General features: G+C 41.7%; 1 protein-coding gene across 5 annotated transcripts in view; it reads right to left on the bottom strand.

Moving 5' to 3' along the window:
• The window catches only part of GRM7 (glutamate metabotropic receptor 7), a 331,316-nt gene that overhangs the window by 225,304 nt on the left and 79,157 nt on the right, over positions 1-26,855 (bottom strand). For all 5 annotated transcript variants that reach the window (XM_026099684.2, XM_026099685.2, XM_026099683.2 and 2 more), the window contains exon 2: positions 8,290-8,506. In XM_026099684.2, the coding sequence (XP_025955469.2) occupies positions 8,290-8,506 (217 nt within the window). The remainder of the gene's footprint in view (positions 1-8,289; positions 8,507-26,855) is intronic.

Genomic DNA, 26,855 nt, shown 5'->3' with positions numbered 1-26,855 from the left:
TTAGGTGCCTACACTCCCTGTGTCATCCAGAGGGAGAAACAGATGTTTCAAACAGGCAATTCAGGTCTCACAGCCCTTCATTCTGCAGAGGGAACGGAGCCAACTAGCTTAGACCACCGATTATGTACCCAGGTAGGAAGACACCTAGCCAAAGAAATGAAGCCTGCATTCACAGTGTTTTGATAACCTAGAAATACTGACAGGTTTCTAGAGGGATTTTCACCGCTATCTAAGCCAGGCACCTAATGTGTTTCACCCAATGTCACCATGAAGTCAGAAGTTCAACCATCATCTTAACCACGTCACTCGTTTGCTTCCCTAAATGACATGACTTCTCACCTCAGTTATGCAAAAAAGCCACAACAGGATAGACCAAAGCCTAAAGATGCACAAAAAGTAACAGATTTACTTTGCAAAGCTATGCTTTTGTTCTGTATGCTGCTTATTCTTTTCCACAATCAGAAGTATGCTATTAAAGTCTAATATAATCCAGAACACCCTTGAGAATAAAGTCCAATGCATCTTCTAGTAGATCAGGTACAGTTAAAATAAAACCCTACTGTAACCTATTTTTAGTTCTATTGGCAAGGTGTAAAATGAATCTCCATTAACGTAAGTTATACTGTCAGCCAAGGAGATATAAAGCATTTTCACTAGTTTCTAGGACAAACAGGATCTTCAGTGTTCTGCATGAATGTGACAAGATTTCATTTGGGAATGCTGAATATTCTAGAAATAATACTACTATTGCTTTTATATCTCTAAAACCAACAATAAAAAGATCTCAGTAAAGACTTTGCCTTTGTCTTATTACCAGCAAAGAACAGGATATAAATATTTCTTGCCATGTGAAAACTATTAAACATGACAGACTGCAGCAGACAACACGTAAGTTGGTAGAACTTCAGAAAGCAATTTTTCTCAATGACTTTTTTTCTGAAATGACAAAACATTTATTATTTGACAAAACATAGGATGGAAAGTATTAGTGTTTTCATATTTAACATAACATCACTGAACACCAAAAAGGACAGTTGCACAAATGTTTGAGAAAATCAAAAGTAAAGAAAAATGGAATCCGTTGTAAGTGTTTAGATATAAACTATATTCCATCAGTTTTATATATTTATTTTACGGCATTTGATCCAGAGTACTGCCTCACCAGAAAATGAAAAGATGCCAATCATTTAACACTATCAAAGGCAAAGACACAAAAAGGAAGGTACTTGCCAGTCTAGTCATGCATATGCACCTTGCGGCTTCTGCATTACCTGCAGTCCAGCAGTGCTGCTCTTTCTAGAGCGATACTCACCACACTCGCGAGCAGCAAGCAGTCCCTGCACCCTGGCCACACTGCACCCTTCGGACAGCGCTCTCCTTCCCGCAGGGGAGGCTAGGCCCTGCGTCCAACAACACCGACTCCGCAGGAGCCTCGGGACTGGCACCCCCGAGGGAGCAAGCTGCTGAAGCTCTCTCCTTTAGAGCCTGGTCGAGGACGGTCAGTGCTGCCAGCAGGCAGAAGAGTTTCGAAGGCACTGGTGTGTGGGACCAGTAATTCCCAGTGAAAACTCCATAAAACTCAAACTCCATAAAAGCAGTAGGGCCCACGACCCTGTTTAGAGCTGCTTAAGTAACAGCACCTTATGTACATGCTGAGCACGTGTTTGAGTATGTCTAGCTGCCCTGGGGCGGCTTAGGGCCTGCATTTCTAAAGCACATTCATAGACCCATTTGTGAACACCTAAGCCCAACAGTTTGCTCTAGCTGAAATGCTATAGAAGGATTCTGTCCCTTTGGTTATGGCACAGGCAGATCCAATGAGCATGGCTGGAAAAACAACATTTTTTTTTCAGCTAAATAAATTAACAGTCATCATGATAGACAGTCCAATCTTAGTCTCCATCTTAGTCCATCTCATTCCAAAACAATCCATTATTCAAATGAATATCTGTATAGTAACACTGTTAAAAGTTGGGTTTTGTTATCTGTAACAAAGAGTAGCAACCACTCGTGTCTCATTCTCAGGCATCACTGGAGGATGTATGGTATCATCTATTGACAGACGGTTGTTCAAAGCTCCAGTAATAAACTCCATTTATGGTTTATTATTATAACCAAAGCACTATTTGCCATCAGAGCTGACTGCTGGGAAATCATTGTCCCGCTCCTATCAGTGGGATTGAGATTTCACCTCCATGACTTCACCAGAATAACTAGGTGAAGTCAATAACTACTTTTACCTTCCTTTCTTACTTCTGGGCTTCTTTTAACCTAGAGATTTATTATAAAATGATTGTAGTAAGTACTCTAAAAATATTCAGCAAGACTTCAATGGATTAAGAAAAAAGATATGTTTTATTAACCTCAAAATGTTAAAAAAAAAAAAAAAGGCAGAAATTGCTATTTGGCAATAGGATCAGTACTCTATTTGAGTTATACAGACATAATACTCCTCTCCTCTCCATTGTTAAAATACTGATAGTTTGTACAACCCTCCCCATAGCAATGATTTCACTCTCTCATGTTATCCAGCAGTGACTTGTGGTAGTGGAATTCCCAACCGACAGCATAAAAATCAAGCTCAGTTCTACTACAAAAATGCAGATTTAGGATCACGGTAGGCAGTTGCACAGACCTACAGGAGCCTACCAAAATGCTGTGTGATTCACCGAGGGATGATTTAGTAGTTCTTGGCTTTTACCAGTGTCAGCTTCCATGGTAGGTGAGTACTGAAGCAGAACATCACGTTACAGTATGCTACACTGAGGTTTTACAGAAAGCATCATGAGATGATTCAGATCATGGATCAGAAGATTCAGATCTTTTCAGAAACACAAGTCAGAGATCAAAACAACCGATAAGGCTTCAGGAAAAAATGCCGTATTTTCACATTTAGGTGGCCAAAGACACCTAAAACTGTTTAAAACAGTCTTTTCCACAGATAACTCACCCACAGAAAATAATTTCTAAAAGAGGCACCTAACTGTATGCACCTAATTCTGCACAGAGACCAACACATTAGGTTTATACTAATTAATGCACAGATTATAATGATACGCAAAATAGGAGTTCATCTAATTTTAGGTGTGGTGTCACCTGAAATCTGTGAGGTGTAACAGTGGTGTATGTCAAGTGTGTGTGGGGGGCTGTGCATGCATGTGTGTATACGTATGTTTTTTCACTGGCAAATATAAAGCTGGAAACAAGTTAAAAAAGAAATTCAAGCTTAAACTGAGGGACAGAAAAAAAATACTGTTCAGCATCACTGCTGGAAATGTTTTCCATTTATTAGGCTAAGGGGAGGATTCAAAATCTCAGGTCTCCTCCTTGCCTGACAGGGACAGCTTTTTGCTAAGTTTCTTCTGCCTCTGAACAACTTCAGCCCCTGCAACTTGTGTATCTAGGCCTTCCTCACTGAATACAGACGTTTTGAAGCTTCCTTAGCAGACGTCTGCACAGCACTTTAAAATCATGAAAACAGAAGAATTAAAGAAATGGGTATGTCAAACAAGTCTTTTTTGCAGGAATGTATTATTTCAGCAGAAAAAGGCAAAAAGAAGATAAAGAGATTGCTGCAAGTGTTGTGCCTCCTATGTTAAAGTGGATTAAAGTTTATTCTGCTTTTTCATTCTGTCAGGGTGATGATAACCTTTTCACAAATATGACACCTCAACTAAAACTCTTTAGTAGAAACTTCAGCGGATATAATAATCATATCAGCACACTAGTACAAGAAGAGCTTAAATACTTTTTCCCATGTCTTTATCTAACGCACAGAGAAAGAAGACATGCTTTTCCATAATTCTTTTCTCCAGTCCTTCCAAACGGTTGAGAACGACATCGTCTAAAATGACACTTAGTTTATAGATTACGATACTACAGGACCGGAGCAAAGCATGGAGCAGACACACTACTCCGTACAACAGAGTAGGTCTAGTTCGTGCAAACACACACAACTCCGCTCACAATCAGTTTTGCTAAGGGTAGATACTTACTCCTGAGACGGCATTTTGGACAAAGGAGATGTGGAAAGGCAGAAGAAAGAGGTGAAGGTGAGAGAAGTACAGCTTTGCAGCGTTTCCTACACTGTGTACTACAGCCTGCTGCCTAAGCACAGAAGTCTTCACAAGCTAAGAAGCAGCCACTGTACTTATCTGTGAAACTGGGCAGTTTCTGGAGAGAAAAAGATGAATAAATGCATGCTGGATCCTTCATTTATCTGGTAGGAGGCATCCAAGTGGTCTTTTGCTAACGACTTCGATATACATATTTCTTACAGACAGCAATTAACCTTCTGGTACAGATTAATCTCTTAAAAAATCAAAGATGAAGTAATCTTTGAAATTCAAGTATTCAGTAGTTTCATTAATAATCTGAAATTGTCCTTTAGATTTTCCATAATTAGAGCATTCCCCTAATTTATTAATCCCACAGACTGCAGAGCACGTTTCAAATCTTCATCTCCCGTCACAATGACATATTCAAACTCACTTGAAGTACTCCTAATAAAAGTCACTTTGCAAAGACTTATTAACTGAAAGGATCAGGCAAAGTCTTTATATACTAAAAGCATATTTAAAAGCTAAGCATGGATAGCTTTTTCTACTCACCCTTACAATTCCTAAGATCATGGCTTAAATAGAAACAAGTTTGGATAAAACACTGACTTTAGGATAATTAGCTTGCCACAGATTTGAGGCCAAAGATAATAAATTGGTGTTAGTACCTACGGACTAAATCTTCTTTTCTGCTAAAATACACTGATTACAAGACACAGGGCAACTGTGCGAGAGCTAATGATGACTGCTTATTTCCAGTACGTTCAAACTTCAACTAATTACTCCGCTCCAGGGCTGTTCCTGTTCCTGGCAGAGGAGTATAAATCCTCAAGGACGGCATACTTAAGAACTAACATATCGACCTCTGCTTTGACATCCCGCCCAACTCCGCTCCTCAGCTTGATTCTTCTGGCAGTTAAAAGAAGGTCACCTGGGCAGGAGTCAGGCCAGCTCCGAAATCCCTAAAGCCAGGAAAAATCTCAAACAGCAAGTTGCAGCTTCATGTCGCTGCCCAGGCAGCACGAAGAAGACAGGACTAAAAAAAGGCTGGAGCTATGTATGCACATGCTTCATTCACGTACTTTCACCAGGCTACAGGGATTATTCTGCCACTACTTTTTAGTTATTTATCTGCATACTGGGTTCCTGAGTTTGAGAGCACACGAATTACAAACCTGTCTGCATACACATTGTTTTCCTGCAAAGTCTTTTATGTTTCTAACTGCAGCTTTCTGGGTGCTGACATTTGATCTGAGCAGGCAACTGTTTCAGTGCATACAGCATCCAACTTGTGAGCAAGACCAAATCACAAGACCTAAGTGGACAACTCTTTAAACATAACCCAAGTGCTCCTGATGAATACTGAATGTTGTAGCTCACTGGAAAATGGGGTAAAGTCTATTTTATTACATAAGCGATTCTCCTGTCCTCCATCCTCTCGATTTTACTACAGAATCCTCTCGGTATGCCTTCTGGGATAGGAAGGATTGATAATCCTTTTAACCTCACTAATTTTCAGAAAAACAGTATCTTTTGACTAAGGAAAAACTTCCTCCCGCTGTTGTTGCGTTTTTGTTGCTCCTGGCACGAGTTTTCTAATTAGTGTGAGTTGTGGCTGGCCCCCCTAAGCGCAACGTTAATCTACTCACCCAGCAGCATCGGCATCGATACTGCAATCCTTCTCCCTCCTTTTCCTCACGGTCACTTTGTTATTACGACAGCACAACACACGCTGCCCTGCTTGGCTGTTTTTCTGAAGATATTTTTATATTACACACCTCAGTCAGACCACGTGTATTTGGCCCCATTTAAATATATTTAATACTTTAAGTGCATTGACTTTGGTAATACTTCTGTTTTGTGAAGCCTTCCATCCTTTCGTTCCTGATTAGAGAGACAGCTCTTGACCACTTCAATGTTTTTAAATAGACAGATCGAGCAGCTACAAACCACGCTACAACCGTGAGTCAGAAAAATGAAAGCTGTTTGTGGCTGCTGTGGAAGGCTCATTACAGGCTCCGCCGATATTGCAGTAATCACCCAACAGTCTGGTTAATCGAATATTTTGAACAACAGCCAGGTGCCAGCCCCCCTCCAAACCACACCCGGGCTTCATCTGCCTAACGCAGACAAAGTGCAGCGCGACCTCGAGAAGAAAACGCCGCGGTGCTGCATCAGAGCAGCGCTGCAGATCGCGCGGCGTGAGCGTCCGCACAGGCCAGGCCGCGGGGCGCGGGAACGCTCCGCCCTCTCCCGCGAGCGTCTCCGTTTTGTACCAGCGACCTGCATCACCCCGCGGGCAAAGCTGCTCGAGCAGGGCGCTCTGCTGGTTTCATGCTGGTTTTCACAAAGCACGTCGAATTATATGTTGACTACGTGGAGAACTCCTACCATTAATTTAATTCTACAGAAAGTTTATAAAATGATACAGTATTATCCAGCTAGAATTTGTCCTTGACATGCAAACATGTTTCTTGTCTCATTTTGCAACAGTGGATATTTGCAAATAAAGTTAATTTAAAATTATAATGAATACTGGCATTTTGTCACTTCCTGTGGTATTAAATCCAACAGCATTTTCTTTAATACCACATAAATATGCATTCAAACGAACAGAAAAATTTATGCAAATACAGGTTCCTTCTGTAATATCAACATAATGAAACAATTCCAGATTTTCCTTCCTAAAGCCCCTTGCTCTAAGTGCAGCCTTCCTCCTTTCCCACTTCTTGGATTACGCTGACACGTGAGGCACAGTCAGCTACTCCCTGGCAGTTTGGGAGCAAGCTGACACACGCCACCTCGCAGATCACGCAGACGATTTGCAAAAGCACAGTACGTGCTGTGGGACCGGTTTTGTAACAACAGAGAAAATGGAAACCTCAGGTGGCTGCTTCAAAGAAACGTCTGTCCCATGCCGGTTCTTTCATTTCAGACTGATAGGCACTTATTAATTTGGCTAGTGAATTATGTAATTCAGTAAGTGAATTATAGTTTGAGTTATGCCATTTATATTCGACATGATGCCAGAACAGCTACAGGCTGGTAGATCCACGAATTCCATTTGCAGAATACAAGAGAGCTTATTCTTATAAAATGAGGATGTGTTCATGCTTCTCTGTAACATGTCAGGACATATTGTACATTTATGGAGATGGGCTTGGATGAATGACATCTTCTGATTATTTTTCCTCACTAGCAAAAGAATCAATTTCCAATATTTCAATTTACAAACCTTAATGATTCTGGATTGCAAATTAGCTTGTCATGGATTTATATCTGTATTCCCTGAAGTGCCATCCAAAGTCCTCCTACGTTCCAGTGTCTCCGGGGAAATTTAGAGCTACTTTACCCTGAAGAGTGAGTTAGCAGCGTAAGAACCGGAACACACGGAGGGGACTGCTATGCAATACTGACAAAGCAGCCACACCTCCACGGCCAGCCTGCTCTGTTTTCTATTTTAACAAGAAAACAAAGTGTAGAATTAGGGATCTCTGTCGACAAACCTGTGATGGTTCAACACATAAGACTGACCCAATGCAAGACACTGCATTTCCCTGTGCTCTTTGGAACATTACTAACAGACAAGCAACATCGTCCAACACTGAAAATATTAATTTTTAATGTTGGGCCTTCTTGGGATAGCACTAAATAAAACATTTAAGTAAAGAGAAAAATGTGAATCACCTAGCACCAAATGGCTGATACGCCTCGCACCGTACTGCCCAGCATATCTTTGTGACCGAAGCTGTTTGCCTGTTATCTCTGAGCCTTCGAGTATGAATTGTTTCAACTGAACTGGCCAACAGAAATGCTAAAGAAAACCTATATAAAATCAGGCAGCAATTTGAAAGGTGAACAACAGCGTGACACAAGTCAATGTCTAATAACAAGGAGTCTTCAAATAATTTCTAGCTGTGGAGAGATAAAAGCTCATTATTTAAAATCTGACTTCTACCCATGTCAACATAATATAATGCTGTTCAGTGGAATACCAGGAGCTTGAGAAGACTCAGTATTTTCTATATTCTCCAGAAATGATTGAATACCACTAAGGTTTCAAACTCTCTAAAACTCGATAAGCAGTTTAGGCATGAGTATCTAGGAGCCATTACAAAGCAACTGCAAAGAATTGGAGCAACTTTATAATCATATATATGTTCTAGAAAAATAATACAACAGTTGGTACAAGATAACAGCATTTTCTGGAGGAAGGGTGGGCATTGCCTACCTGCCTCTCTGGAAATTTGCATGAAGGACTCGACTCCTTTTTCGCCATAATTCCCTTCAGATGCCAAAGTGGATACATAATTCCATCCCAAAGCTTTTACAATGTCCACCATTGCTTGCGCTTGGAAGGAATCTGGAGGAACCACACGCGAGAAGAAATCGTAGCGCCTGTCATCACTCAACTCTGGTGCAGTTGAGGCATAACTGATTTGTGGAATCTGTAGAAAAAAGTAATTTCTGATAAATATACATATTCATACACTCATTGTACTTCTTGCAGCAGTTAGCTAAAGCAGTTAGCTTTAGCTGAATCTCAGTTTGTCTTCCTCACGCCCGTCTGTGGTTCTCTATCATGTTCCTTTACAACGTAGGAGTCAAAGACACAATCTTTTCAAGGGCAAATTTATACAAAAAGCCAACAGTCAATTTAAAACAACTTTACATATTGTACTCCTGTGATATCTCCCTTTCAGGCAATCTTAATCAAATACAGCATATACAAACCATTTTTTTCTTGCTATGTCCTTTTCATTGGTATTCTGGTTTTACCAGCATCAGATCACCTGGGATCCTGAACTTAACAGAGGCTCAATCTACAGGGTCCTTGATGGTGCCACAAAGAGCTTCCATCAGTTTCTGGAGGAGGTTCTGAAACATTAACTTGTAACTCCAGGTTTAAACAAAAGGATGTTTATTCTTGATTCTTTTGGATGAAGACCAGTAATGAAGATTGCTAAGCATGGAAATCTCTGTCCTTAGAAGAAACACAACCAGGTCACTTGGAGCATTAGTCAGCTCTGTCCTAAACTGCTATCTGTCCATGACGCACCAGCTATTGCTTTTTCTTCTCACTGCAGACTGTGATGGAGATTGACGGTTAATGGAAAGGCTAAAATATTGTTGAGGGTTCCTTCCTCCTCGATAGCAAAGGCCCCCAAGCAGTTATCAGCTGACAGTTCTTTAATCCCCAAATACATCGTGCGATTTTTTGGGTAACAGTCTGGGACTGTTCCTTAATTTAAGGAACCTTCCATAATTCTCATTTGAGATGCCACGGAGGATGAAAAAGGACTTGTAATATTCACAAGCGTGATAATATATTTTAAATGATCTAGATTCTGGAAAGGTCAGCGTTTCATGCCTCGATACAGGCATCTTCAATATTCTCATATTGTGTCTCTACATAGCATTCCTATACATATTTATTATAGCTCTTCCAGCCTTCTCCGAAGACACAACATTACATTTCCTTGGGCTCAACACTGCACAGCGCTGAGCACCTTCGATCCCACAGAGGTCAGGAGGACGGGAGAGCAAACGCCCCATTTCCAGAGAACGCACGCTATCTGCAGTAACAAGTCCTACAGCAGAACAAAACTCAATCCGTAAAGCAAAAATGATGCTGAAGACCCAGCAGATAAGTGAACTTACCTAAAGCATATGAAATTAGTAAATACCCCTAAAACTGCTGAGAAATGTTCCTATCTTTAAAAGTAATATCTACTGTTCTAGTATAAAACACAACGAAGTACATGACTTATTTAAGATCTGTCCAGCTTCATTCAACATGGCCCAGAGCCAAACAGGGTTTATGGCCCTGGATCGCAACCCTCCCCGCACCAGTGGGATCCCGGTGCACAGTGACTTTGCTGAATCAGGTCCCTGGCGTAGCATCACTCCTAGCTGTTAGGAATTATTAAACCGAAATAAACGCTTAACTTTTAGCTGGTGTTAAGGCTACCATTACGTATGTTAGCAAATTGAAGCCACCACTACTTGGAACAGTCTTTCGGATGTGCTGTGTCACTCGTTTGGCAGATCCATCCCATGTTTTAAAAGACTCATGTCAAAAAGACACGGCTAATCATGCAGAAAGCTGGGATGCTGTCGGCTTTTAATGTAAGACAGCAGTCATCTACAAAGCCTTGCCAGACCTATTTTACATCTGTGGCTTGTGGACAGCATGCTGCCAGCAAGACCTTCCAATGTTAGAGTCACAGAAAATTTAAATAGTTAAAATTCAGGCTGATGGGAAGAACACAGCGTGATGTTGACCACTATGACACGGTGGCCTTCAAAAATAATTGAAATTCCTAATTTGTCTGGGTCTACAGTCACTGTTTAATAAATAATTACTGACATTTTAGGATAGTTCTCTTCCCATTTGTAAAATGCAGTTAAAAGAGCTTGCTCAGTTGCATATCAGCTTAATTTGTCTATTCATTTGATGGCATTATATTAAGTAGAACAGTTAACCAGGCTGATGTTATGGGTGCTGTTTATCCATTATTAATTAGCCAAGCATCCAGTATACAACATACAGCCCCCACATACTGAACCATACTGAGATAGCAGTGTGCTGGGTTTTTTAAATTATAAGTAGAAGAGGAGATGTAATATGCATTTTATCTGTAGACGAGTGTTTGCATCCCACAGGGCCAACAACTGCTTCTTTAGGTAAAAATCAAAAGGACCCTATTCCGCACCTTCACAAAAAGCAACTTGTCTATGGAATTTGCTCCAGCACTTACATTACTTAGGACACTTCTTGGTTTTTAAGCCGTTTTTCTCTGTCCATAAAACACTTCCAGGTATTGCAATCACTTGCAGTATTAAAAGCATCCATGGCTTTTTTTTACTAATGTTTCTTACAGGTTATCTAAAAGCAATGTGAAGTGGTATGTATGAAGAAAAGAATTTTAGTAAGATTTTATTTGGATATCAGGAAAAAATAATTAAATAGATACAATATTTACTGCAACCATTACAGTTTAACTCTGTCCAATATGCCAGAGTATCTTATAGACACCTAGGGAAGACCTGTTCCCTTCCCGTACTTCTTCCTCCACACGCGGGCAGCATCCCAGACATCCGCACCGAACATCTGTTTGCAGCAGCTGAAACAATACAGCATTTCTTCTTTCTGACACTCAGATCTATTCCCCTTGGACGTGGATGAGCGTCCCACAGACTCAAATGGAAACTATCTCCTGTACTTTATACCATATGCTCCTCTTGGTTATTATTTTGTTTTTACAGAGTGACTTTAGTTTGAAAAACACAACAGCATGTTAACTCCTAATCAGACTGACAACCGACAGACAACACACCCTGCTGCAACGTACTGATCGCTGCCCACCGATTACGCCTACAAACACGCACCTTCAGCTCCTGTGAACTGTAAAGTCCCCTTGAAAACAAAAAACAAGACAGTCTCACCACGCAAGGACAGGCAGGGAGGTGGGTTAAACCCATCCCCTTGGTTTATCTCCCTTGAGCACGTGCTGGTGCGTCCCAGGGGCTCTTTCCCCCCGGCTGCCGCCCTCCCAGCTCGCACGGAGCGGCCGCGCACGCAACCACCACCGCTCCTGCAGGGCCACGGACGCAGCGCGGGACGCAGGCACCGCGGATCGCGGTTTCACGGCTGCAGATAAGGCCTTAGCAAAGCCGTCCACGTGAAACCGCACTTAAATAGCTGAACCTCTAATAACCACCTCTTCTCCACTCTCGTGGATGAGTCCTTTGGGGGGCTTCGGGCACATCTGCGTTACAAACTAAAATATATCCCAGTCTGGGAATGGGATGACACGGAACCAGGTACATGCATCAAGAAGTGTATTCTCAATATCAGACACTGTAATTTCATCTCCATACTGTGGAATATCAAGAATGCAAAGAGCTGGATTTGTAATAATAGCAGTTTTTCTTTGGACAGAAGGAGATTTGCCCTGATCACAGTTTTTAAAACCCACATTCAGCATTCAAAAAACCCGCTGAACCCTCAGTCCTGCAAACGGAAGTCTCCTGTTTACGATGCCTGGTCAGTAAAGACAACCTTAAACACAGTCCTGCTCCTAACACGCCTCCTCAGCGTGCTCCCAGCAATACCAAGTGCTGCCAGTTTTCTTTCTGTTCTGGTTTTGGAAACTGCTGACACAGTCCAGGCTCAGGAACGGAAGCCATCAGCTGGCAACGGCCAAGCTGCCCTCTGCCCTGCGCAGCCTGGACGCAGCGCGAGCTCGGGTCTGCTTGCTATGCATCAGATGGGCAGACTCCGAGGATCCTCACTCTGCACTCTTCAAAGCAGGGATGAAACGCCTCAGTCTTGGAAAATAAACAGACTCCTTTTAATTTTTTTTTTTTTTTTTGCTACATAATATATTTTGAAACATGATTTAAAGTCCCTCTCAGTTTTAGTCCCATAATTTCATGAGTAAATATCACACAAAAGACAATTTTCAATTTTCCAGGGAAAAAAGTTAAATCGGAGCTAATTTTGAACAGATTTGTTATGGAGAAAGCTTCATCACAGCACTGAATATATATATTTTTAATTAACCAGCTAAATATTTCCTGTCTCTTCTAAATTTTTTATTTTTCTTTCATGTTTCTATAATCTGGTACTTCCTATTCGATCATCTCAGATTCAAAACTTCAGTTTAAAGAAGCAAGCACTCTGCTCCATCACATTTTTCTACCTTCTACTCTGAGACACATCTGAAACATCCAAAGCTTCAGGGAATTACATTCCCCTTTCCAAACGGCTCTAACATTTTGGCAGGAGAGTTGTGATCCATAAAGCACAGGGGATAAACCCCCCCCGGCCCCGACACACCGACGCGGGGAGGGAGACCAGCCCACGGCTCTGCTGCCCACGCTCTGCTGCGCGGCCGCCAGCGCCTGTCCGACCCGCGCTCCCGTCTCCCGGGGTCCGGAGAAGACGCCGGCAGACAGACACGTCAGCCTTTAGCAGCGTAACACGGCAAGGCCGTACGTGCGGTTTTCGGAGGGACACTCCCGTTTCAGTAAATGAGAGGTGGATTTTTTTGCAGGCAGCCTTTTTCTTTACAAGGCCATGGCAAGCCCAACACTCCAGAGCGGTACGTGTTGTTTGCCTAGCTGATGTTCTGATGACACTAAGAGTGAAGGATTAATGGGAACATTGCATTTGTCAGGGATTAATTAATGTAATTTATTTTTAACATTGAACATTATTCTTCATTTATTTCATTTTCTCCTGTTAATGGAAAGCTCTCTCTGGATCCCTCCATCACACTTGGTTGACTCACTGGAAAAGCGGGGTCCGTTCTGCGAGCAGGTGCACTAAAAGGCACAACAGAGAATCTACCGAGAAGCAAAACGTGTTTCTGATGGTCTGCTAAGCCACGTTAAACGGCTTCCAACATCAGGTCTGGAACTAGAAATTTCAGAGTAAAAAGCAACGGAAAGACAAACTGGATGAGTTTCGTGGGGGGCTGCTCTAGGGGAAAACCTGTACACTACCCACCTTTCTCCCAATACACGGCCGTGTTGAATACACCAAGAATCGATCTTTTAGGGCAGCAGACGTCCATCTGAACAGACGTCTCACCTGCGTTTTGCCTCCGCTATCCACCAGGGTCACTACAGCCACTGCCTGTGCAGAAAGTACGTCTGCTCTTTCAAAGCACCTTATTCCAGCTCAGACCTCCTCTGCATCGTCTCCTTACGCCTCATCCTGATGCTCTGGGTTCAGCAGACCCTGCTCCTCAGGCAAAACAGGCGGAAGAGCTGCCCAGCTGCCCTGGAAAGACGCAGGGCTCCGGCACGGGCAGCGACGGCAGCTCGCGCCAAGGCCGCGGCAGCCCTGGGCTCCCTCTCCCACCCCCTGCACCGGCACCCTGCCTCCTCCCAGGCTCTGCCCACCACTGCGCCCACTCTGCGAAGAGCCTGGCAAATCAGCGGAGCCACGTAAATAATTATTACTACTGCGCCACTTTAAATGTGACGGAGTTATGCTATCTTCTCCTCAGTAACCTATTAAAGGATTAATAAAACGGTGCACCTGAACCCACTCACCGGAGGACAGTTGTCAGAAAACTTCAGAAAAGGCAATTTCCCTAAGGATCGTGTGCAATTGAGATAATGCAGGAGTATACCTGTTGAGATATTAATGAGCTCCCACCAGGGTAATATTAAGTTCACAGTTTGCTGCAATTTTACTTTCAACTTCTATTAGGTTTTATTAATATGATTTTCTGACAATGGAAGAAAAAATACCCTCTTCTGATAAAGCCTCTTGAACCCATCTGATTTGGCAGTGCAGTGTCAGTCTACACAAATCGCAAAATCCTGCCAATAACTTAAATTTACAAAAATAAGATGCCTGAAGACTTTGCACTCGGCTGCAAAACTCCTTGATGTGAGCTGATGGATGACTAACAATCCTGAATCTGTTTAGGTCTCAGATTTTATTCATGTAGAAATTTCTCATGTCAGGATTTAATCATCAGTTAGTACAACTATTCTTTGTTCCCCATTTACATCTCAAATTGCATAACAAACAGCTTCAATGTCCCGTGAACTGCATGTAATTGTTTTTATTGCCTTGAATTAAAATTATTTGAAGTTTCTAACTAGCTGTTTTCTCCGGGCAAAGCTCCTCTACGTTTTCTTCATTTTCACTTTTTCCTTAACAGGAAGAAAAAATTTATGAGCGATACAAAGGAAGATGGGATTACGACTCCAAGCTTGCACAGAGAGGAGGAATGCACCTTTCCACTGATTTCCACCAGGGCTGAATGCAGATCCTCATCCCCCCAATTTGCCACCTCATCGGACTCGCAGAACATGCGGGACTCCGCAAGCGCACGGGCGCTGCCGCCGCGGCTCGCACCTCGCACCAGCTAAGCACGGCTGCACTGGCAGCTCTGGGTGTATTTTCAGCAGCTGCCAATCCAGCAACGTGTCCTATTCCAGCGATCCTGTTCTGAAAAGTGCGTAGGAAAACAAGTATTACCGCAATTCTCACTCTAGGGCTCTTAAAAAACTAGGGCATAATATTCCTTACAGTCTTAGATAACGATAAGAAGAAATCCTACTAAAGCACTTTGATAATCCCACCCTATTACGTTCTATCATGAAATTCCAGAAGTACAACATATCCAGGTGACTTTTACACTCAAGAATCAAAAGTTGACAATTAAAAAATGAGGCAAAACAATTAAAAAAAAGTTCTCCTGTAATTCAGTTTTCAAAGCAATAAAAAACGCATCTGTACAGCTCCACCATATTGTATAAGCTGTTTAAGTATGGCAAACTGTGGTGTATTCAAAAGTTAAACTGCAAGAGCAAATAATTATAAGTAGTGAACAAAAGTAGCGCATTTTAAAAGGGCATTTGTATAACAGAAAATTTCCAAAAACATTAATCTATTTACAGTTCACCTCAGTTTCTCTCCCTCTGTTTACCAATTACTAAAGCTACTGGTGTTCAAACAAGGCCCTGTTTGCTCACATCACCACCTCTCCTATTTTATCCCGCGGTGAATTCCTAATGATGTATTAGAGACCAACACAATCACCTACACGGGAATTGGATAGATATTTCATACGGTACAGAAATATAAACAAGAACAAATACAACGGGAAGCCGAGCCTGGAGGAGGGGACCGTTTCATAAACCAGAAACAACAAGGTAACAAAAGAAACACTAAGAAAATGAGCCCAGTAAATGATTAACATAGATGCATTTTGTCTATATACAAGCTGGACCATTCCTCCTATCTCACCACTCTATGTGACGTTATAGACCAAAATGACTATTAACATGTCAATCAAACATAGTAAATCCCTTTTTTCAAAGCATTTTAAAAGAGAGATTTTCAAAAGCACTCACCATCTTCAACCGAGAACATAATTCAGAGCTCCCAAACCTCATCTAAGCTTTTCTTTTCTTTTCTTTTTTTTTTTTTTGGTGGGAGTTTCTAAGCAGGATGGCAAAATTCCCTGTTTCTGCAGGGCTATAGGTGTGCTTGACACATCATCAAGGACAGCGGCACTGCTGTAGGACCTCTTGGCATCACATAACTCCAGAGTGACACAGTGACAGCAGAGTAAAGCAGTGTCAGGAGGGGTAACGGACTCCCAAGGGAGAAGGTAATTTCTTTCATCTGTAATTTCATTTCACCGAACTGTCTTGCTCTGCAGTATGTTCTTCAACTTCCATACATAACGAATAAACACCAGAAGATCCACGCAGACTGTTGAGTGGAAATTAAGAGGGAAAGGCGAGGCCTGCTAAAGGACTTGCTGTAATTGAAAGGTGCAGTCATAGACTTTAATAGCGCTGTTACGGGACAGCGATACGCCACCGATCTGATATCCTGACAATTAACCGTCCTGAAATAACGTAACAACCTAGTGTACCTCAGTATTTCAGGAGCAATGATTCTGGTTAATGAGACCTTTGCCAAAATTAGCAGCTCCCTGATTCCCAGTGTTACAGTGGATGCGCTCCACTACCGAACAAACACCTCCGTTGCTACCGTGGTTTTTCTCAAATGCAAACTCTAAGTGCCACTGGCCTTCTAATCCAATGAAACTGTTTTTAAATTCAGCAGAAACCTGAAAAGAGTGCAAGAAAGAGCCCATTGCCAGGCACGTAAATCAAGCTTCACCCCTAGCGTAATTGTCATGGCACCAAAATCAAAGACATCCCCCAAAATGGCAAGCTGGGAATATTTTCAGTATCTTTAAGGTCTCCTCTGCTTCCTTTTCAGGAATGAGAAAGTACTGTTATTATGAATTATTCTAGAAAAAATAATTGTAGCAATTAAGGAGACAATAACTACAGCAATTAGTACTGTCCACATAGCTCATGGGAGCCTTTTATCAACTCAGAAAGAAAGCAGAAGGACAAAAAAAATATAAACACAAAGCAAAATGACAGCTGTTCACAAACAGGGATATTTCATCTCAATGAACCCTCCTAGAAGCAGCTCTACTCGAGAGCACTAGATGCAAGCTTATGCACAGGCTTTTGTGTCCGCAAAACAGTAAATGACCAAACCCAGAACTTTTAAGCACTGAGAGATACTTGGATATCCGACTTGAAAGCAGAATCAACAATGTTTATGAAAATTAGTATTAGCATAAAAGTAAGTATCTTCTCTCTTATTAAGGCTGTAAATACAACCGTGCTTCTAACAAATAAGGATGCACATCTGTCCCTGCAAGCTTGCTCGCGCTGGATTGAGAATCTTCAATTTAAATATTCATCCTTAATGTTTCCAGTTGTCTGGTCTGTACATTAGCGAACAGTGGCACATCAAGACAGATTACCATGTCTTACTAAATATACTCCAAGTGGCTAAAACCTACAAATTCCTGTACTGTGAATCAATTTATAATGAATTTACAGGCTCCCTTCCCACACTCATAAAAATGGAATTAAAAAAAATCTCCTCCATGACGCTGCTTTCCTTTCAGGGCAACATTCTCCCATTTTTTTGTAACTGTAGTCACCTTTACCTGTTTCCTTCTGACCAATTAGCTAGTCCTGGCTCTTGAACATTGCCATAAAACACCGTAAAAACCCTTGGATCGATAAACTGCTGCTCTTTTTAGGGAAGCAGTAAGTGGCATCAGACATGCTGCCTGTTATCTGGCAGGACTTGGTACCAGAATGAAATGGATACTACACATTACAGGCTTGAACTCCGCATTTTCCTCCTCAAGTCAGGCCCACCTACATGACCTTCATGTGAATGAGGAAGCCACCAAAGACCCAACCAAGAACCGGCCGCAAACAGAGAAGCTAACAAAGGAACGGAGCTGGGATATTGATATGATCTGCTCTGGTAAATGTTCCGAAATCTCCAGTTCCAGCAAATGCCTCTATTGTATTTAACAGTCTAATAATTTCTTTTCACAGGCATACAGCATTCTTCATAATTCAACCCTTCGAGCTGGGTCCATGAACCAATTCGAACACGTTCTGATACCTTAAGGACAATTATTCAAACCTGTGCAACAAAACAGTTTCCACTGTACGGCTACTACAAAAATACATTATCTTTGAGGAAGACAGAAGAGAATTTAAACACCACTGTCAATACTGCACATTGTTTTAAGAATAACAGACACCTAAATGGAATTAAACTGTTCTTTCACTTTGTGTCCTTGAGGGAATTAAGTAATAAAAAAAAAATCCATATTGTAGCTTGGATGCAAAAGGTTCATACATATTTAAGACTACTCCTTTAGGAGGCAAAAATATATTCCTGTATTTATCAAAAGGCATGTCATATTCTTGAACATTTCAGTGGGATCCGCTGTTATGTTATAGCACATCAGGAACACAAAAAGCAGGTTCTGATTGTTTGTAGGTGTTATTTGAGGTTGCAGGGCCTACTGTTACAGTCTGAATCTTCAGCTTTTTCAGTTATACTTTTGGAACATTTTTCAAAGCACTCCTCTCATATCCACTTTCAAAATTACAAAATGAGAGGAAATTAGTATATGAATTCACAGCGAAATGGAAAAAGATGTTTAGATGCAGTTACCTGGTGTGTGTGTGCAAATTCCTCTTTGAGCATAAAGCTGTGCTTATGCACTCTTGAGATCACTTCTAAAAAGGAAGATTAACTTTTATTTATATTATATTTTAATTTATATTGGTTTTTTTTGTAGTTTGATTTGATTAACAGTATTTAACCAGCGGTTTCCTGTGGTGCCCAGGGCGGGCGTCTGCACAGACCTGGGGCCGGGCCAGGCTCTGCGTGCCGTGCCGACGCCGCCGGCCCACCGCGAGCCCAACTCCAGCCTTGCGTCTCCACCCGGGTCGGGGCGGCGCCGAGGTACCCGTGGGCATCCCGGATCGCAGCGGGGCCGGGCCCCGGGGTCTGCGTGAGGGACGGCGGGCTCCAGCCTTCCTCCCCGCCGCACCGCAGCCCACATGCTGCTGGGTGGGAACTCGCACAGCTCCCACCTGCAAACAAAACTATTTATCTGCTACATAAGATGTATTATTGATAATAGAGATAAAAAGAACATGTACTATTATGAAACTTCAGAACTTAATGTTTTGAAATGAAACATTTAAATTGTTAATTATGACACAGAACTCGAGCCGGCCTGCACACAAACGAGCCGGGCAATGGGGCTTCATTGATTTGTAGATCTTACGGGTGAGTTATGACCAGCACCACACATCTATATATGCTAGTGCATATTCATTGATTTTATAATATTAACCAAGATATTCCTCCTAGGATACATCAGTTAAACCATCAGCGGTGATTGCTCACCCGCTGCAACGCAAGAATGCACAGCTCTTCGTATTTTAACTCCAGCGCTGATGGAAGGAAAGCTTGAGAGCAGCATTAAAGTAATGGATGGCACCGCGCTGCAGCTCATCGGAAATCTTAACAAAGCAGCAGAGGATCCTGTCCATTACAAATGAATACTTCAAGCCAATTTTTAGCTCAACTCACAGAAGTTGATGGGAATACGGGGACCCTGTAACCTTTCTAATAGCTACATTTCTGCAATCACACGGTACAACAAAGCTGCTTATGCAGCGACACTCTTCTCAACCTTCGTGTTGTGATTCCAGTTCAGTCTACAAAACAGCATATACACATATTCTGCCTTTCACTCCACGACATACCTCAATGTCTAAAATGCAATTAGATATCATATGAGAAAGGCAGAACGAGAAAGCTTAGAAGAGGTGCATTCTGTATTCTTTGAATTTGTGCCAAGATCAAATGTACTTTTCTGGTTGTTTACATCTATCAAAGCCTAAGAAATGCATGAGTGATATATCCAGCAGATAAAACAGGCAATGATATTTCACAGTAAGAAACCTAGGTCTGTCCATTAAATATATATAGAACAACTATATGTAAACAACTTGTGTTAAAAATGCAACTGTATTTCTACCAGATTCCTAAGAATAAGACTAATGTTTGTCTAAACCATCAGGTGCATGGGGATGGGAAAGGATAGTATCTTACGTAGGTTCAAATTTGGATGAAGAGCCTAACACCTAGATTTTCCATGCCTTGCACAATCAAGCAAAATAAGAAATACGGCATTTCTGGTAGTTACACATTCTTAACACACATCTCTTAATATGCTAGATTCTGAAAAATAATTCCTTGAGGACTGAAACTCACTTCCCACAGTATGAAGATTTATATCAAGGCATTCTCAAAAGGGGTATTTCAACCATTCAAAGAGCTGCCGAACAGAGAACCAGAGTAAGTACATGTCCAAACTCAGTTACGGAGCGTGACAGAAAGAAGTAGATATATTATCTTCTCCTTTTACATACACCATTCCCATGCACTAATTTCTGCATTTCAAAAACTGAAAAATCAGACACTATGAACAGAGAAGTGCAATTATATGTACTATATATATATATATAAGCGTAAATATGCTTGCAGTGATTGGAACTCACACATCCATATATAGACTCAGAAATCCCAATTATTTGGAAAATAAATCAGAACCAGAACACAAACACAGCAAACTAGCTTTTATATTCTATTTATGTGTACATATTGCTCCACTCATTGCAAACATAAATGAACATTTTATTGTCTGTGCATCTTTTTACAAGCTTTTAATCAGCAAGTATAAATATCACTGATTTTAAAAGTGGCCTCACAAAGATAACAGTAAAGACTTACTTATCAGATAGGCTAAAATACAGAGAAGCTCAGTAGCATAACAGAATTTTCTGAAAGTAATGCACAAAAATAGACACACACAAACCCACTACAGTGGAAACAAATGAGAATGTGGTATCATATGAAACACATCCTTCAAAGCTTAGTTATTAGTCTAAATGAAAGCTGACCAGTTAGTATTTAAGCATACCTCGTAACTGCATTTCTAGATGAGTGTCCATGCTTACGTTGTGGAAAATAAGGTTATGGTTTGAATACTTGTTCCTGAATTTGCAATTTAGCAAAGTGTCTTGCAGTCAAGGGGAATAAAACCTACGGTCTTCTTATCTTTAAACTATACCACATCTAAAATCTGTCAATATGAATTTATCTATACTAAGAGTTTATTTGCAATTTCATTGCAAAGACAAAAGTTTTGGCAAGCAACTGAATATCATGATAAGCAAAACTGAAGTTCTGTGAATCATTTTCCCTGGTCAGATATCGCACAATTAAGAGTCCAAACTCCAAGAGTCCAAACTCCAAGAGTCCAAACAGCCTCCAACCGGCCTTAATTTTAGCAGAGACTTCCAGAGTGGGAGTCCCCTCTGCCCCACTAGCTCCCCTCCCCTAGATCATCCAAAAACCACAAGGGTATCAGCTCGGTAAAGCAGCGTTATAAAGAGGGTTTCTGGAGTTCACTTCTTGATTTCCTTCCATATAATATTACAAGTACCTTTGCATTTAAAAATGTGTCAGAATACTACAGAAAACTACTTTTTTAAGACACGGATGTGGTATTTTGACTCTGATCTGATGTTACTGTCACACAGTGTAGACAGAAATACTTGCAGTATCATCTTTAGAAGACTGATTTGAGCATAGTAAGTTGCTTTTCAGGGAGCAGTAACTCATTTCGGATAGCTGACTGTCCATGGCAAAACTGTGCACGTCCTGATGCACCTGCCCAAGGCCCAGCTGTAACATCCAAACTATTCCAAGTCTTTATTTGCACCACTTTGCTAAAGCAGAAGCAACTATCATAGACAAGCTCCTGTCGGCATTTTTAACATATAATTCAGTTCTTAGCAGATCTAATCAGCAGTGTTACAAGTGCTGCTAGCATTGAGGAACCCACCGATGCCAGAAACATCGGCGATGTTCAGTGAACGCCAGCAGTGCTGAGGACACATCAAGGGCAAAAGAGCATTATCAGGCCTGTCTTGGTGCTCAGCAGTACATAGACTATTCGTCCTTTAGGAGGCCAAGCAGGTCATGTACGCAAGTGATAGAGCCCCTAAAAATGTAATTCCTAAGTTCTGTTCTGTTTCTGAACATCTTTGTCTAAGCTGGACCATTTTATTTTTGATCAGTGCATTATTACAAGGTAGAGCCAATAGCAAAATTATGGGTTGAAAAGATTATGTGTAAGGTCTTAATCTCTTGCTTCATTTTTTGGTAATTTATACCTTCATGCTTCAACAGTGTTTTTACTGTGTTTCCTTCTGTCCCAGAAGTGCCTCTCTACAGTGACCACAGATGATGCCCAGGGTGAAACAACGGTTAAGTAGCTACAATTAGAAAAGATGAACTCAAGACTACATAACTAAAACTAGTATGTGACCAAAGCTAAATATCCCACTGCACCAAAACATCAGTCTTTACTTATGGCAACAGCATTGCTTCTGAAAGTATTTCCAGTGATGTCAAGTAGCATAAATTCGCTTTGGACCGAAGGGCCCTCAAACATGTGTGGTGCTCAGACACGCGACTGGGCAAAACGGAACAGTCGGTGCCGTCACGGGGCGTCGCGCACCGGCATAAGAGGAATAAGAAAACATGTCACAGCTACTGATTAACGTTCTGAATATTATTATTATACAAATACCTAATTCCCAGTGTTAGAAATCAGGATGAGATTGAATATACGGAACGGATTATCCTGTGTCTGCACGTACAGTGTGAAGTTTTCCTTCCTGCCATATATTGACGTTCACAACTCCTAGAGACAAGATACGGCCTAAATGAACTCAAGGATAAAATCTAACTCTTTAATTCCCATTTTTCCTATAGATATTGCCTAATAATTTCCATTATGAAATACAGAAGAGCATTTCAAAGCATCTAAGATACACTGAGTTTCAGGGCATACAGTATATATGGCCAAGAACTGTGTTTTCTACAGTAAATAAAAAATACTTGGGGGGGAGAACATAACTATGTATTTTTATCTCATATCCCTTTTAAATAGTGTGGTTAGAAGGACATTCCTGTACACAGTTTTAGCAAAGCTGCAATGTAAATACGTTCTCAATGTACATTTCAGTATCTGAAGAAAATCTCCATTTAAGACTAGTACTTAAATACCTTTTATTTGGATGTGCTCACTAGTGCTAAAGCATCAGTCTAGGATACTTGAGTTTGCCTCTGTGTAACAAGATCCTTGATAAATTACTTGTGGCTATCTATTAAAAGTTACCAAGCTCTCTATTAAACCATCTGCTGCAGCAGTGACATCTGTACTAGAGAAAAAATTGCTGTTAACCCATAACAAGATGAATATAATGTAAGTGTTTTCCTACAGACAAGTGAAATACAAAAACTATAGCCATGACTTATCTTGACCTATGAACTAAAAAAGTAAGAGAATTATCTGATACATTTTTACAATGCATATACAAAGACATCCCAAGGAATGTAGTCTGAACTGCATTTATAAAGCAGAGAAATTACAAATAAAAATTTAAATTAGGTATTACTTGTAATGAAAAATCTCCCTCAGAGGACCTAAGCATGTGCTTACAATTAAGCCTGTTTATACTATTACTTCAAACAAGGTGCCATCCCTTACATATCAACTGTTTAAATACACATGAAAATAAGTTCAAATTAACTAGTGCTTAAGCACTGGTCTGTATCACGTACTATGAAGTGCTGTATGTGTTGTGGGTGGATTCGGCCCAGCTCTCTGCAGAAGGCACTGCACCGTAGTCACCCTGGCTGGAGGAGGAAGCCTGGGTGCCCGACCCGGTGCTCTCAGGGTGCTTCAAGCTATAAGCAAGTTTGTCTCATTAAATTTTTTACTGCATTTCACATTTGCATTAGTGAATTTTGTGTTCAAAAAAAGGAGTGGATGAAGGAATTAATGGGCACAAGGTACTCAGTTTCATGTTGATAGGCGTACTTAGCTCCCATTAACACTAGTAAGAGAACTGTATCAGTGGAGACGGATGATGAGACGGGAGCTGCGAGCGCCGTGCAGTCACCTGCGCTGAAAGCTTCGCGTGTCCAGCTCAGGCCATGCCCAACAAGCACCCCCCGCTCCCCCACACAGCTCCCAGCTGAGCTTTCCACAGCCCTTTCACAGAAATGAGACATTTCAGAGCGCTGACACAGAACCAGGTGAAACACGCTGGTGTCAAGCAAGCTTTCACTGCTGCACTTCAACAGGAAAAAACGAAGAATGGATAATCTCAGCCATTTCCCATCACCTTAAAACATTAAAGCTAGGCTGGGTGTTTTTCTGAAAGACAGGCTCATGGTGAACCGGAGCTTTCCACCCCCAGCCGATGCGGGCTGTACCAGGAAACCTGCTCCGATCACGGGGACCACAAACCTCTCCTTGGGAAACCATCATCTCCAGGCTTCGGCGGTGTTGTCCCACCTGCTCTTCCTCCTCTTTGGCCCCTGACACCACCACCCTTGGCCTTAAGCAAACACTCGCTGTTGGCCTCACAAGACAGCTCTCTGGATCGTGTCTCCTTACGCTTGCCATCTCCAGACCAGCCCCCTCTCCAGAGCCCAGCCACCGTTGGGGGCTCACGATTCCCGGAGCCGCCCGACCTCCGGCTTCGACAGCCGCTCCTTCCACTGCAGCCTTTCAACTGACGCACAACCAAAACATCCATCTCCACAGCAAACACAGTCACTCTGCCTCCTCATAAGAGCTTCCCCGTGGTGCTTCACTCACGGCGTGAACAACAGCCAGCGATGCCTGCTTGCCTGCTTCCACAAACCAACGAGCGTTTCCAGCTGTTTCCTTCAGCCTTAAATCCAAGACATCACCTGCTTAACCTCTACGGATGAGGACTGTGACAGAAGCAGAAGAGCGAGGCATGGATAGAATAGATGATCTTACGGACAATAAGGAATTTTCTGCTTCTCCTTCATCTGCTTACAAGGTCAAAAAAATACGCCTTTGAAATAAGGCAGCTGTAGAGAGCATTTCATGTTCATTTGGAAAGTTCAGAGGCACTTCTGCAGGGACACCGGGCTGAGCCGCTGCATGGGGACGAATTGCACCAGCGAGACTATTTGTTTACAGTCACTTTGCTTCTGATTTCATGTTTTGCTTATTCTAAAATAAACGTTATCATGAGTAAAAACACCTGTTGTGTCCTTTGAGTACAGCAAACCTAACAAGGTCCTTCAGGACAAAGACTTTTGCCGTAAAGGAGAACGAGGAAATGCAGCAAGAAGAGATGGAAGTGAAAGTGGACTGTAATTACATGAGAAATCTGTGTCTGACATTTCTTATACTACACATACAAGAATTATTGGACATAATGAAGTTTTAATGAGTATCTACACCTTTTATTTCCTTATATTTCATCTCTAGCCTTTTAAATAGTGCATCATCAGCATGTAATTTTACATATATAAAAATATTTATATATTATTACAGGAAAAGGACAAGGCAATCTCACTTTTACCTTCACTGGTTTTCTTCAACTCACCATTAAGCTTGCCAGCTAAATAATTACATTTCTTCTTATCTAACTTGTGGGAAAACAAATTTAATAACAGAAATACAGCTAGAAAGACAAATACTTGTGGGAGAATAATTTTCAGACTTAAACTTCACAAGCTCGATAGATTATTCTGGACACTGGATAATTACGAGACGTGTCTTTATCGCCAAAGTGCCCGGACGTTCTAATTAATCCAAATTGCTTTCTAAGGGCCACATTATTAGAAACATGCAAAAGCAACGAGCTACAGAATAATTCTTTCTTTAAAAAAAGGTCTCTACCAGCTCTGTCTTTCAGCACCCTAATGGCAACCACACCAGAGAGGCCTCCACCTCCTTCCCTCGCATTGCAGAAAGCCAAATGCAAAGGGAAAAAAGCACCTGCAGTGAGATCTATGCAACAAGAAACATAAGAAAAAGCAGCACGGGCTGGACCATACAGTCTTTTAAAAACACTAAATAATATCACCAAAACAGAAAGAGAGGAAGGATCAGTTTTTCCCCGCTCACCGAACTCGGTGCCAGGACTTGGCAAAGCCGTCGGCAGCAGAGCCAAGGGCCGGAGAGCCCGGGAAGCCTCGGCTCAAGGCGCAGTTTGCCCAGACGCTGCAGTCTCGGACCCACAGAGATACCCAAATCTTGCTGAGGGCCCCAGGGCATCAGCTGGCCATGAAGCAGCACGGAAGGGCCCTCGCTGTCAGGGCAGTTAGCTGCAGCCGCTGGGCTCAGATTTGCTTTTGTGATCCAACAGAATTCTCTTCAACGTCCTCTTATTCATTGCTCTTCCTAGCTATCTGTTTATTTATTTATTCTGCACTCTTTCTCCTGGGGAAGTATAACTCACTAGCTTCTGTTTCACCTCCGAGGGAAAAGCACTTTGCAACATTCTCATTTGCAATACAGCCCCCTCCGGCTCCTCTCTAAACCTCCTGCTCACGCTCAACCTGCGCATCAGCAGGACGTCCCGGCTCCAGCTCCTCTAAGTCTTTACGTGTTTGGCTGATGAAAAACTGGGTGATGGAATAAACATAATTCTCTTCCTCCTCTCTACCGTGGCAACGCATCAAAGGCAGGAATTAAGTTTTGGAGTCAAAGGAATGCTGAAAAACCAAGTCACCTGCAGGTTTATGGAAAAACACAGAAAATCTCCTCTGTTCTTCATGTGATTACTTTTATCACTAGCCCTATTAAATACGTTTTTCTTTGGGCCAAATATGAACTTTCAACCACTTTGAGCATCTGTTTAAAAGAAGGTCACACATAAAATCTAGGGCATCAAGGTATTCAAGCAGAAACATTTCTCCCGCAGCAACTTCAGGCATTCCTATAAAATCACACAGAGGACAAACACGGTAGGTGCCTGGACAGACAAAACAGT

This window comes from Dromaius novaehollandiae, chromosome 12, assembly GCF_036370855.1.
Source record: "Dromaius novaehollandiae isolate bDroNov1 chromosome 12, bDroNov1.hap1, whole genome shotgun sequence".
In the NCBI taxonomy this organism is placed as follows: domain Eukaryota; kingdom Metazoa; phylum Chordata; class Aves; order Casuariiformes; family Dromaiidae; genus Dromaius; species Dromaius novaehollandiae.
The sequence above is the reverse complement of the archived record's forward strand: the minus strand, read 5'-3'. Positions and strand labels throughout refer to the sequence as shown.